Source organism: Myotis yumanensis, unplaced genomic scaffold (assembly GCF_028538775.1).
Source record: "Myotis yumanensis isolate MYYU_CA2020_CCGP unplaced genomic scaffold, mMyoYum1.0.hap1 SCAF_3, whole genome shotgun sequence".
Classification (NCBI taxonomy): domain Eukaryota; kingdom Metazoa; phylum Chordata; class Mammalia; order Chiroptera; family Vespertilionidae; genus Myotis; species Myotis yumanensis.
Window position 1 is genome coordinate 163,661,360 of NW_027223754.1, and position 14,403 is coordinate 163,675,762.

Consider the following 14,403-nt stretch of genomic DNA (forward strand, 5'->3'; position numbering starts at 1 on the left):
GTAACATCCCAGTGTGGATCTGGGCTTAGGGGAGAGAAGCGGAAACAGCCTTGTGACCTGCTTTGGATTTAGCCTGTCTGGCAAACTCAGCTTAAGAAGGAGCTACAGGGTCCAACCTAGAACACAAGAGATCCACCTCAGGGTTTGGGACCAAGACTCCAGTTTGTAATAAAGTGCTTTTTCTTGCTTTCTCCTCTGGGTAAATAGCCCCTCAAGGAACTTACAGGCAGCTGCAATTAGTCTGGGGCAAGATTCTATTGTTTCTGGGTCCTTAGCCAACATAGAGTCTTAGTACCACGTGAGTATCACCTCTCAATCACCAATGACTTTCCTCTGAAGGGTATTTTTCTGAGAGAAGAATCTCCTTCTGCAATAATGAGCCTCACCCCACTGAGGCAACCTGAGATGCTGCCACGATTGGTCAGCTTCTGGGCACAGGAGGCACCTTCAGGAAGGAGTGAGTGTCTGTGAGTAACAGACAAAAGCTTTATCTGCAATGGATTTATGAGAAGCCATAGAAAGGGAGGACATCTGTCTCCTAGCTGTAATTAAAAGGGGAGAGAAAAGATCTGAGGCTCTTATTGATAGTATAATTATAAATTACTGAAATGATTTCTGAACACTATTTTTTTTCAATATATTTTATTGATTTTTTACAGAGAGGAAGGGAGAGGGATAGAGAGTTAGAAACATCGATGAGAGAGAAACATCGATCAGCTGCCTCCTGCACACCCCCAACTGGGGATGTGCCTGCAACCAAGGTACATGCCCTTGACCGGAATAGAACCTGGGACCTTTCAGTCCGCAGGCTGACGCTCTATCCACTGAGCCAAACAGGTTAGGGCTGAACACTATTTATGGAGTCAGCATATACCTCACTCATGTATAAAATCAGACCATAATTGCACATCTACCACAGGTATTAATAGATATGGATGCTTTTTCCACATTTTAGACTTCCTTTCCCTTTCAACACTACCCTTAATGTTCAAAATGGGGGTGGGGCAGGAGGCACACAGGAATATGAATGTAAGCTTGATGCAAGAAAGGACTTACCCGTATAGAGGGTCACTAGGCTCTGGGGCACTGACCTAGAGAGCCCTTCTCTGGAGGGCTTTAGGGACAGGCCATCCATCCATTTGTCTGGAGTGCTTTGGAAGAAACCTGACTGAAGTGTTGGGGGGGAGGGGAATCACTGAGATAGCAGCTCCTAATTCTTTTTTTCATTAACCCTTCCCAAGAGTGGCACCCACAATTAAGTACATAAATCTACTTTCCAGAATATCTCTCTGCTGTGAAGGGTCTGGCCCGGGCACTCTAATCAGACTTTCCTTTTGTTACATACAGGAATGCACTGGCATCACTGCCTACACCAGCCTCAGGGAGGTCTAAGACACTGTCTGAGCCCTGGCTTTGTGATCAGGTAACACAAACCTCAGGGTACTGTTCTCAACTTTGTCTCCTTTCTCTGTCTTAGAGTCTACATTCCACACCTTCAAACACCTCTACATCCAATGCGGATAATATCCTCTAAGTCTCCAAGTTCTGTCCCAGGTTGTGCACCACCTCAAAGAAACACCACTAATGGCGTGCAGAATGATAAAACCCAGGCTAATGCATTTTTAGTCTATACAGTCCTAGAGGATCCAGAAAGTTCTAGGATGTCCTTCTGCAAGGTTCACATTCACCCCCTACATAAATGAGACTGAGGAAGGGGCTAGGGTTGGCATGGAAGTATGGGTCCCTATAAGCATTAGGTCAGTCGCCTGGCCTAAAGGGCTACAATGGGAGCAAAGTGTCTTGAGGTCTTTTACAAAGGGCTCTGAAGAAAACTTCAGGAGCTTAGGAAGAGAAAGCAACTCCCATACCAAGCATGGACACAGGGCAGAGACTGTTCCATAATACCCACTTGCTTCCTCCCTCCCTCCCTTTCTTCCTTCTATTCAAAAGCTCGCTCTCTCTCTCTCTCTCTCTCTCTCTCTCTCTCTCTCCTGCCTAGGTACAATGAGTATATAGGTGGACACAGGGCAGACACTGGATAAAACTATCAGAGAGCTCAGATAACCCTTCCAATTTCAGCTTTGTCAATTCCAGAAGTTCCTGACATGACATTATAGAAGAACTTCCTCAAACCCCATTTGAATTTGTGAGTAAAGTCATTTGGAGTTAATAATTAAATGTGTGATGTACTAGCTATATAGGATTTTTTGGCGGAACGTTAGGCACCATTTCTGAGATTCTATAACTATTGAAATCCAATCTAATGGGTCTCCTAAACCCCCTATGAAAGTGATTATAAGTGACCCCCATTCAAAAGGCCTGGGGCCCTAGTTTCCTCTCCTCCCTTTGACACCAAAAAGAAACCTGAAGTCTTATCTCTGCATGATTATCTGTTTGGAGGAAACCTTGCTGTCCTCAATTTCTTCTACTTTCAACTCTAAATTCTGGGGTGTAGACACCCTTTATAGTCCAAAGATAAGTCATAACTCTGAAACATGATCAAGTCCATTCCCTGAGACCCTTCCCCTTAAAAAACACCCCCTCCTCTAAGACAGTCTCAATCCTGGAACCTATTCAAAGGACAGATGCTTCCCTTAAACTGCCTCTCAACACCAGGCCTCCCCACCCAACACAGACCCCACACCACTTAAAAGAAAATATGAAACTTACTCTTAGAGGTTGCTCCCTCTTTTCAGTGGCCCCTTCCATCAAAGGGCTCCTCCTTTCCTCCAGTGACTCCTCCCCAGGGCCTACTTAACTTCCACCATCCTCAACACATTCCTCCAACCAAGACACATACTCCCCTACCATGACACTGCTAGTTAAGTGTCATTATCTCCTGCTCCTCAGCATTTTCTCTCGATGACTTTCCAAGAATGGAAAAATAAATCACTCTCCACAGTTGAAAAACAAAACAAACAAACAAAAAACCCACACAAAACCATGAATTTCCACTGGGAAGGGTACTGAAGATAGAAAAATAAGGAAAGCAATTTTAAGCAAGGAGGAAAAAACTAAAGTGAAAGCAGGGGAATAGAAAATGTTAAAGCTTCTTTCCATGACCTTAGTCTTGTACTGAGAATCTCCACCCAGCAGATCATTCTTAGACAAGCACAACTTACAGAGCCAGGACCGTAGTCTCAACCTTCTCCCATGATCTGGGGGCATCACCGGATATCATTCCAACCCAAAATATTCTCTTTTACCATCTTCCTCCCTGGCAAATAAAACCTCCTAGTCTGCCCTAGCCAGTTTGGCTCAGTGGATGGAGCATCGGCCTGTGGACTGAAGGGTCCCAGGCTCAATTCCGGTCGGGGGCACATGCCTGGGTTGTGGGCTGGGTCCCTGGTGGGGGTCATGCAGGAGGCAACCGATCAATGACTCTCATCATTGATGTTTCTATCTCTCTCACTTCCTCTCCCTTCCTTTCTGAAAGCAATAAAAATATATATATTAAAAAACACACACACAAAAAAAACCTCTTAGTCTGGGCACCTGCTTCTCTCGCCTACCATAGAGAACCTCCTTTTTGGACATCACTCTTTAAAATCTTGGCCTAGAAGAGTAGACTACCTATTCTGAGACACACATCTAAAAGAATACCTATTTTTCTATCCTAAGGGAGTTTCTTAAAATAATCACTCAATACTTATCCATACCTAGTCCATTCATGTTTCTAAACAGGCAGCATTCTAAAAGTATTCATTCATTCATTCTATATTGAGTGCCTGCTCTGTGCAGGGCACTGTGCTGGGTGCTAGGAATATAATGGGGTCCCTGCCCTTATGGAGCAAACATTCTAGCAGGAAAGACAACGAATCAAGCAATAATAATAAAGTATAATAAGAGCTGTAATAGGGGGTTGGAGGCAGGATGGCAGGCAGGCAGGGGACAGAGCTCAAAGCTGTGACACCACATAGCAGGAACACCTAACCTCGTTTACAGAGAGTCTTGGAAGGCTTTTCAAAAGAAGTGACACCTAAACTGAGACAAAGGATAAATAGCAGTTAGCCAGGAGATAAGGGAGGATTCCCTCAAATCAGAGGGAACAATGTGTGGGAAGAACTGGAGGTGAAACAGAACATGGTAGGTGGTCTGAGAAACTTGAATGATACAATACCTGATATATTCGTAATACTTACAGTCAATGGTTCCATTTGAAAAGTCATTCCCAAACAATTAAGATACCACAGAGAAGAAGGCTGAAAGCAAAGAGGATGACTCATTCCTTTACACATCTGCCCACAAGCAGTATCAGCTGTGAAATATCCCAGAACTTACCGCCCAGTGCGCTGAAGTTCTGGCCCGCTGTGGCCCCCATGTGGTTCTGGTTCTATGTGGCAAACGTTTCCATTTGGAACTCCAGGCATTTTTCTTTTCTCCTTTTAACAGATGACCACAAAATTAGCAAAGTCAGCCATCTATCCTGTTCTTTCTACTAACGGGGGGAGTAGTAAAATAATCCAAAAGCAGCCAAAAAATACCCAAGTGTTTGTAGTTTTCAAATGCATTCATTGATTTGGGGGAGTTTATTGACTTTCTGGGGGTGGGGGGACCACAAAAAATGTAATTTATCCTCCTCTCCACTAGTACCTGACTTCTAACTCTGCCTTGCTCAGAGACAGAAAAAATGGAGGCTTTGGCATCAGATATAACCTAAGTTCCAGTTTCAAATCTGCCTCTGTATAATCTTACTTTACCTTAAAACCTTGAAGATAATTTTATTCCTTATTTGTAAAACTAAGGATAACAATACCCACTGGGGGCTGTTGCTGAAAAGATTGAATTAACATATGTAAAGCATCTGGCTTACTGTCCAGTGCATAGTAGGAGTACCCTTCCCGTCTTTAACCTAAGGGGAACTCTATTTGTTCTCTATATACAACTTGCTCTTTTAATTTAAATAGCTTCATTCATGTTACACTCCCCAAAAATTACCTTCCCTCTCCTCTCTGCCATTCCACATCAATTCTTCAAAAGTTGGCTTAAAATTCATCCTAGGTAATTCTGACTGATCCTATCACACCTGAGCCAATCTCTATTACTGCATATTCATTTTTTCACTACTGTTCTGACATTCTAGGTGTCCCGAAACAGGGCCATGTGTTGACTTATTTAGCATATACCCTATGTGGTCTTTGCTTTGTCCATGGTTGGGCACTTAGTAAGTGACACGAAGCCACCATCAGCTAATGTGCATACATACCTGGGAAGGGACGTTTTTGGGTGGCTCAATTCTAATGGAAGGGTCCCACTCCCCTGGAGGGAGCACCGTCACCTGGTCTAGGAACTCATCAATCCCCGCCAGGAGATCATCTCGATCTTTGGCCTTATATGCCACATCATGAAAAATCTACAGAGAAGAAAAAACCCTCAGGAAAGTTGAAAATGACTTTACTTAAAACAATCACCAATGGATATGGTGAAGAATGAATACAACCTCTTGATTTTTATTTCAGTCATGGGGATCTGAAATGTAGAAAACTTTTAGCACTTAGAGAAATATAAGGTTAAAAGGATTTTTAAAAATGAACCTAAAGATGAGATAAGTCAAAAAGAACTCAATATATGTCTATTTGTATAAGAAGAGATAAGACATTTGTATAATTCTTATAATTGTGTAAGACATTCTATAATCCTACAGTTGTATAATTCTGTTATCTCCTCAAAGAATGGAATAAAGGGGAAGATGCATGGGGAAATTTTCCTGATCATATGGTTGGAAAAAGTGGATGGAATTACTAATGAAGGTTCTGTGTGAAATAAGCCTCCCCATCAAAGAGCGCTAATAAAACACAGCCTCCATCTCCTCTGCCTGCTAGGACACATGCCTTGAAACTCCTGCTTTGCAATTTACAAGAGCAGTGAAGTCCTCACTGGGGTATGCAGTGGGGACCAGCCAAAATGTCTGGCTTCCTTGATACATTCACATGACAGTGCCGAGCATAAACCCCTAACTTATACAAACTGGTCTCATTTATGTGGAACTGGACTGAGGTTTCTGTATGTAAAGAGGTTGGATGCATTTAATTAACAATCATCTCTAGAAAGTTAAGTCAGCCTTAATATCTTTCTCTCTTAGTAGTTTACTTGGCAATAATAATTTCCCAAGAAAAAATATTTCTCTGAATCCTTGATTATTCAAAAAGGAAGAAAAATCCCCCAAAGAGCTCAGTCCTCCCACAATAAGAATTCAGAGAAGTGACCTGAACTGCTTCCAGCCAACATTGCAATTGTAATTATTTTACCCTTAATAATTAGCACAGTGCCTGGCACATAGTAAATACTCAATAAATATTTAAGAGTTGAATGAAGAAAAAACAGAAGTGGTGCATACCTCATCTGTCATGATGGTGGCCATGGATCTGCCAATCTCATGGTACTGCTGACCTTTCCCTACTGGACCCAATAGGATAAATAAAAATCTGCCAACACACACAAAGGACGAAAGTATGTAAGTAAAATTAAAGAATTGGCATCTTACTCCTCTCTAAACAGCAGAACATTTCTCTGGCCTATCAAGCAGAAATCATCACGGTACCTTCAATAAAAGGAGGCAGACTAATGATGGAGCAGTATGAGCTGCCTTGATCTAATAGCTCCACTATGGACATTGGAAGCTATTTGTATGACTCCATTAATAATGTGGTTGTAATTCTTAGGATTTTCATGGACTTGATCCCTTGTTATAGAAAAGACACTTTTTCAAAACATGGCATTGTAATGCAAATTCAAGGTTATCTGAATCTGACTGATGGCTCTAATAAGAAAATAATGGGGAGAGGAAAGGCATAAGGAAGTTGAAATTATCAAGCCTTGGAGAGGAGTCTAAATTATATTCTGGACATGTGAATACTCTGTAATTCATAGAGCTCTGAGTCATCAGAATCACCACCTTCAGGGTGCATGAATAGCCTTTTGAATAAATGTGGACATATCTGCAAGCCAAACAAATCCTACCAGACTGTGGAAAGAGACATCAATGCCTTAGCTCACAGACATTTCCCTGGGATACGGCTCTGTAGAATTGGGAGGGCAACACAGCCTTTGCTATGTCCTTTGAATGCTCTTCAGTTCTCCATTTCCAATGCTGCAGGTACTGTGCAGTCATAGCCTTAAAAGTCTTAGAATTCTGCATGGAGGTTAACCAAATATACCCCATTGAGATCACTGCTGAATTTTAAGCAGCATTCCCCAAATTAATTAATTATCCTAAGTTTGGGCATTCGCTTGCTTCTTCCCCCAGAGCTCACACAAATCTGAACTTTGGATATAATGCACTGATTCGTGCTGTTTTTGTCTTTACCTTGTTGGGATGGGCACTTCTGTCAAGCCTGAGAGAAGAACAGCTGGAGAAAGCCTCACAAAGGCAACGATGGGGCGGTCCAGAGTATCCACCTCACCAACCAGGACGTTCGAGGCCTCTGCCCCAGTGGGGATTTTTTTCATGAAATGAAGGTCCACCTGAAAGTCCAAGAGAGCCTCTGAGGACCTGGGAGCCATTACCTCAAACGTCAATCACCCTCCTCATGCCGTACATTCACATGTCATTTGATGATTTAACAAATGCCTTCTCACCCTGTTTCATTGGATCCTTACAAGAACTCTGTAAGGTGGATAAGAGTTTTTTTTTAAATGAAGCAACTGAGATGCAGAGAGGGGAAGTTGACTAGCTCAGGACAAGAGCTTTTCAGAGAGAATTTAAATCAGGTGTTGTGATTTGAATCCATTATACCATGCTTCCTCAAAGAAAATTGTTTTTGAAGCTCTAGGTCAAATTTTCCTCATTTTAAAATACTTGAGTGCTTTGTCAGAGGTTCAAGTTTTTATAAGGCTCCCTGCCTCATGAGCAGAGACATGACCTGACACTATCTGTGTTTTAGAAAGACAATGTCAAGGGTAGACTAGAGCAAGAAGAGGCTGGAGGCAGGATGGCTTGCACCAGAAACTGAAGTGAGGCCATGGATACCAAAGTCACAGTCCCAACCATGAAGGAGTTTTGAGAGGTAGTAGCAAATGCATTATTTTGACAAAACTTTTGGAGGCAAGAAGTCGCTGCTAGAGAGCAGGTGCCAAAATAAATCTGAAAAAATGAGGCCCGAGTCAGGGAGGGTTGTCTGTGGCAAGTCTCAGTTTCGGCATGTTGAACCTGGTGGAACAAACTGATGAGTCAGCCCCATCGAGGCTGGAGTAGAAGGAAGAAGACTAGAGCAGATGGGCCTCCTTTTCTACAGAGGGGGCTCTGGTCTTGGAAAAAGGGTGTTGAAATACCAAAGCTTACTCTGGGTTCCTAGAGATACTCTTAGGCCTATAAGCCAACTTCCCATGTCTCCACTCACCTTACTTAAATCCACAGGACTGTGTTCACAATTCACTCCATTCTTTACTTCAAGATTTGTAGTTGGAACAGACTGAGGAGACACAGTTTGACCTATTTGGAGAAAATCAAACAGAATTCTCTGAGTCCCTGCCCTTTCCCCCTCTGACACACCTCGATCCATGATCGTTTAGCTATAACTATCTCCTGCAAAGCCCACATAGAGAAGAGGTTAAGATGATTAAGAAGCTAGGACCACACATGCCTATCTCCTTACCTACTAATTAGTGGTAAAGGGAGGGCAAGGGTATTACTACTCCTGCACCTTCTTCCTGAACACCTTTGTAATCCTCTTTTCTTCCTCTATTAAGGTAGTAATCCTTAACCAGGAATGTATATCAGACTCCCAAGAAGAACTTTTCAAATATATTGATTCCCAGGCATATCCCCTGCACATTGTGACTCAATAAATGTGGGGGCAAGATCAATGTAGGTTACCCTGCCAGGCCACAGAAAACAAAACCAATCAGCAGCTGAAATTCATTGAGTGCACCTGGCTAAGGGCCTTCTTACATGAATTAAGTTACTGAAGCCTCACAATAAACTTATGGAGTTGAACCTATTATTATCCTTATTTTACAGAGGGGAACATTAGACTTAAAGAGGTTTAGAGGTTTCCCAAAGTCACATACTTTTCAAGTGGTGAAGCCAAAATCTCAAGCCTAGAAGTCCAACTCAAGAGTCTACACTAGCCAGGCCGGTGTGGCTCAGTGTTGAGCATTGACCTATGAACCAGGGAGTCACGGTTTGTTTCACGGTCAGGGCATATGCCCGGGTTGCAGGCTCGATCCCCTGCCCTGCTCCGAGCACTTGTGGGAGGCAACCAATCGATGTGTCTCTCTCACATCACTGTTTCTCTCTCTCTCTTCCCCTCCTTCCCTTCCTTCCACTCTCTCTAAAAATCAATGGAAAAAATATCCTCGGGTGAGGATTAACAATAACGAAAAATCTCCAATGTACCTTCTCTGGCCCCAAATTACCCCCAAAGTGGGTATCTCCCAAAAGTCATATTAGTTCTGAGGCCACTCTGCGCTACAAACCTCTCACCCTGGGTCCACTGAGGTCTGAGGCAGGCATCCCAAGTGCCACAAAAGCACCAGTCCCAGCCACCCATCCATTGATCACAAGAAGTACTGTGTCTAAGTGAGCATGGAAGCATATTAGATAAATATAGCCCCAACCCTCTAGTCACTTAGTATCTACAGTTAATGCTGAAATGTCTGATTAATAAAAAAAAGAAAACCGTCACTCCTAATAATCTTACCATTTTTATCCATCGAATGTGGATCAGACTGCTTCTTGCCAACCTCAGCAAAGGAGCGAACAATGGGAATGAGGTTACTTCTCTTCTTTTCATTCTGATGATGATGCTTTTTGAGAAGGGCTTCCCGTACTTTAACCCTCATGCTGTCACTCAGGTCACTGAACAGTTCTTGCTGGTCCAGGACCAGATCTGGAAAACAGATGCTAACATGAACACCCTGATGGTCAATGGACCCAAAGAGACCAACGTCAAGTGGGTTAGGGGAGTGGGGGGGCTAATGAGCATGGGGATGCAATTCAACCAGTGCCACTGAGATACAATTTCCTGAAATAGTATCTTTGATGACAGCAGCTGTGGTAAATTATACTTTATTCATATAACAAATCATTATTAGAAATAGAAACTATTGAACACTTTGTATGTGCCAGGAATTATACTAGATTATCTAATCTTATCCTCATAAAAACTCCGAAAAATGGCTTATATAACAATTTCTACAGATCAGGAAACTGATGTCCAAACATTACAAAATTCCTCAGGGTCTCACATCTAGTAAGTTGCAGAGCTGGGATTCAAGCATAAGACAGTCTGAGTCAAAAGCCTACAATATTACCCATTTTGTTCTGTCATCTTCCAAAGGTCCTCTATATTCCCTTCCTCCAAGATTTTTTTTTAATCCTCACCCAAGTAGTGAGGATATTTTTCCATTAATTTTTTAGAGAGAGTGGAAAGGAAGCGGGGGGAGAGAGAGACACACATCGATTGGCTGCTTCCCGCTCACAGCCCCCTTGGAGCTAGGGATTGAACCTGCAACCAAGGTATGTGCCCTTGACCAGGAATCGAACTCACCACCCTGCAGTCTGTGGGCTGATGCTCTAACCCTGGGATGGGGAACCTTTTTTCTGCCAAGAGCCATTTGGATATTTATAAAATTATTAACTTAAAAATTAGCCTGCCGTATTTGGTCAAACATTTAATTAATTCATCCCTACTGCCTTGGCAGGGCCAAACCAAATGACTTCTTGGTCCTTATAGGGCCCACTGGCTGGACAGGCCACACCCTGCTCTAACCACTGAGCAACTGCCCAGGGAGAACATTTTAACATTGCTGTGATTCATCACTAACATGAATACATCAGGTACCTAATGTGGAGAACCATAACAGTTTTACTTCAATCCTATATACCTACTCCCAAGCCTCCCCCAAACTTCAACCTATTCTCAACTCCAACCTCATCCATAACTATCCAAATGCTAGTAGTAATAAATAAAGAAAATCTATTTCAAATATTCAAGCCAAAGATCCATGTTTTTCTATCTTTAACCTTTGTATTGATTGTTTCCTTGCTCGGATATTATAAACATGCTTCAGGATCCTTCATCTTGAAAAACAAAACAAAAAAAACAAAGGATAAGAATATCCTCCCTGCCCTAGCTGGTTTGGCTCAGTGTACAGAGCATGGGATTGAAAGGTCCCGGGTTCAATTCCAGACAAGGGCACATGCCTGGGTTGCGGGCTCAATCCCCAGTGGAGGTCATGCAGAAGGCAGCCAATCAATGATTCTTTCTCATCATTGATGTTTCTATCTCTCTCTCCCTCTCCCTTCCTCTCTGAAATCAATAAAAATATATTTTTTAAAAAAGAATATCCTCCCCAAGTCCTCCTTTATCTATTTCATCTATTTCTATCTCTCTCTCCCTCCTTCTCCTTCTTCTTCTCCCTCTCCCTCTCTCCTATCACTTAAAGTTCTCAAAACAAAAATTCTTCAGCCCACTGTAATTTGACTACCACAAAGAAACTGCTTTTGATAAAATAATCAATAACCTTCCAGTTGCTCAATCTGATGGATGTTCTAGTCCTTACCTAACCTGACCTCTCCATAGCATTTGACACTGGTGAATTAAAACTCTTTCCTTTTGGCTTTTGTAGTGGGTTGAATGGTGACCCCCTAAAAGATATGTCTATGTATAACCCTGAGACCTGTGATTTTATTTTAAGAGTCTTTGCAGATGTAACTAAGGCTCTCCAGATGAGATCATCCTGAATGATATTGACAAATATCTTTATGAGAGAGACACAGATCCTTATAAGAGAGACACTAAGCTAGAAGCATCAAGAATAACTTTCCTCTAGAGTCTTTGGAGGGGACACAGGATCCTATCAGTGCTGACCTCTCCCTTGGGTCCCATGTGATCCCAAAGAGACAGAATTACTTGGATACTTTAAATAAAGAAAAGTTTGGAGAAATCCTTATTTAACCTCTCCAGCCAAATCAAGCCAAGCTGAAGGGGAAAATCCTCACATGCACCCATATGCCAAACTCCATTCCCATAACGTAACACTCAACCACTCCGTAAAACTTCATCAGACATCTCCCTTTCATATCTTGCTGAAGAAGTAGAGGTACTTTGACACAATTTCTTACATGTCTTCCTAGCTGCCATATTTTAAAAATATTTAACTCCCTTTTCTCTGCACAACTCCTAATTGCCCCTTTCTATAATTATTGTCAAAATATATCTCCCATTGTGGCACTTATATTAATTGTTTTATAGCTATTTTCCCCACTAAAAGATGAGCTTCTTTAAGGTAGAAGCTGTATTTTATCTTTATTCCCTGTGGCTAGGACATAATCAGGCATAAATAAATAAATATAAAATAAATGTTTGCTGAATGAACAAAATAATGGAAGAGTAAGTACCATGTCATTTGAATCCCATAAGTCTGTGAAATAGGTGATTTCTTAGTTTGAAACCCATCCCACAGCTGAGAATGTTGAGGTCAGGAATGCTAAGTGACTTGCCTAAGGAAACACAGCCATTTGATTCTTTCCTCTATACCAGCGGTCGCCAACCTTTCGGACCTCAGAGACCATCAGTGGTCCACGGGCCACCAGTTGGCGACCGCTGCTCTATACCAGACTTCTTAATTTACACGAACATTCCTCTGCTTTCCTTCACCTAACCTTACCTGAAATTTCTTCTATGCTATTTGCACGCATATCCAGAAGGACCGTTCCATTAATAAGGCAGCTCCTTAGCTCAAAGAGACTGTGCAATGAAAGGGTTGCCACATAGGGCTTGCTCCAGCGTTCCCCCCCATCTTCAACATCTTCTTCAAACTTCAGCCACCTGAAAGCATTACAAAGAACTAGATGCCAAAGATAGAAAATGAGGACTTTTTAAGAGTAAATCTTTAATGTAAATCACAAAAAAAGATCTAAATAATAACACTGAACATTGTAATCTACTCCCTGTGTTCAAGGTACATTGGTAAGTGAAAACAGCAGACTGTACAACAGTGCAAGGTTGAGTAGAGTTTAATACCATTTTTATTTAAAGAAAATTTTAAAAACACGAGCATATCCATGTATAAGACACCAAATATTATATTCCTCATTATCCCTGGGGTTTTGCGCATAATTTCCATTTTCTTTTTATTTATCTTTATTTTCTAATCTATATATATAAAAGCCTAAGCAACCACCACAACTGAACGGACGACTGAACAGGCTGCATGGGGTGACCAGGCCGGCAGGGGGGTTAGTGAGGGACGACCAAATGACCGATCAGGCCTAAACCGGCAGTTGGACATCCCCCAAGGGGTCCCAGATTGGAGAGGGTGCAGGTTGGGCTGAGGAACAATGCCCCCAGTGCATGAATTTCATGCACTGGGCCTCTAGTTTTTTATAATGAGCATACATTACTTATGTAATTAAAAATAGACCCAATCTCTATCGTTTGGATATACTGACAAATCATATTAATAAAATGATTTTTTTCTTTCTTAAAGAGCCTATCCATGTGACCTTTAGCAGTTTACAAAGACAAAATGACAAGATTAATTGCCTTTTCATTTGGTATCATATGGCTTGGCTTGTTTAATCCTTTCTACCTGTAGAAAATATCCATGGAGACAGCAGGCATCAAGGAAGAGCTATTCTGATGTGAGCTGGAGCCATGCTTTGCTAGTTATGCACATTGCCTCTTACCCCGAGGCTCAGGCCCACTGGTCAGTTACTAGAAGAGCCCAGACATGGCCCTGATTAATCCAAGGGCTTCTTGGGTTTGAGCCTTAGGCAAGCACGGCCACCCTACAACTACTTCAAAAAGCCTACTGTCAGACACTATAATCTCAAGGGTCTATGAAGTTGGACTGTCCCATTAGAAGTTAAAATCTCAAAAATTATGTGAATTCCACTGAATTAAAACCGAAATGACTCTATGGTTCACCTGTAGGAAAAGTCTGGACCTGTGCTCTATCTTCTTGACTAGGTCCAAACCAAGGTGGCCCCGTCAGGCATCCTCTAAACCAGACCTATAATATCAAGATAGCCCATGAAGTACTCTGGGCCCCCCCAAAATAAGAGAGGACCTCAATTCTAGGCTCAAGGTCAATTGGTGTAGGTGTGACCAGAGACACCACAAAGAGGTCAACATCAAGACTCTCCGAAGAACACTCTCAAACATCAGTTCCCAAGTCAGTCATCACTTTTCCCATGAAGAAATAAGAGACAAGGCAGGCCTGTCACTTGCTGAAAGGTACCATTGCCTACCGAAACAAATCTTGACCCAGTTTATTTTAGGAAGTTACCTGGCTGTCTCTTTCCACTCAGCATCTTCTCCCTCTTTCATACAGATCTCATCCAGCTCTGTGAACAGCTCATGAGGCACGTGTTCCTCATCCTCCTCGGTGCCAAGAATGAACTGAACACGCTGAGATGGTGTGTCTGGAAAATCAACCACAGAGAAAGGTCTGCTC

At 42.2% G+C, this 14,403-nt stretch overlaps 1 protein-coding gene across 2 annotated transcripts in view; it reads right to left on the reverse strand.

Annotated features, from left to right (window-relative positions):
* The window catches only part of SLC4A8 (solute carrier family 4 member 8), a 100,405-nt gene that overhangs the window by 61,716 nt on the left and 24,286 nt on the right, over positions 1-14,403 (reverse strand). For both annotated transcript variants that reach the window (XM_070410204.1, XM_070410205.1), the window contains exons 4-11: positions 14,236-14,371; positions 12,613-12,773; positions 9,642-9,830; positions 8,340-8,431; positions 7,307-7,464; positions 6,338-6,425; positions 5,207-5,353; positions 4,282-4,382 (exon numbers count right to left, since the gene is read on the reverse strand). In XM_070410204.1, coding sequence (XP_070266305.1) covers positions 4,282-4,382; positions 5,207-5,353; positions 6,338-6,425; positions 7,307-7,464; positions 8,340-8,431; positions 9,642-9,830; positions 12,613-12,773; positions 14,236-14,371 — 1,072 coding nt within the window. The remainder of the gene's footprint in view (positions 1-4,281; positions 4,383-5,206; positions 5,354-6,337; positions 6,426-7,306; positions 7,465-8,339; positions 8,432-9,641; positions 9,831-12,612; positions 12,774-14,235; positions 14,372-14,403) is intronic.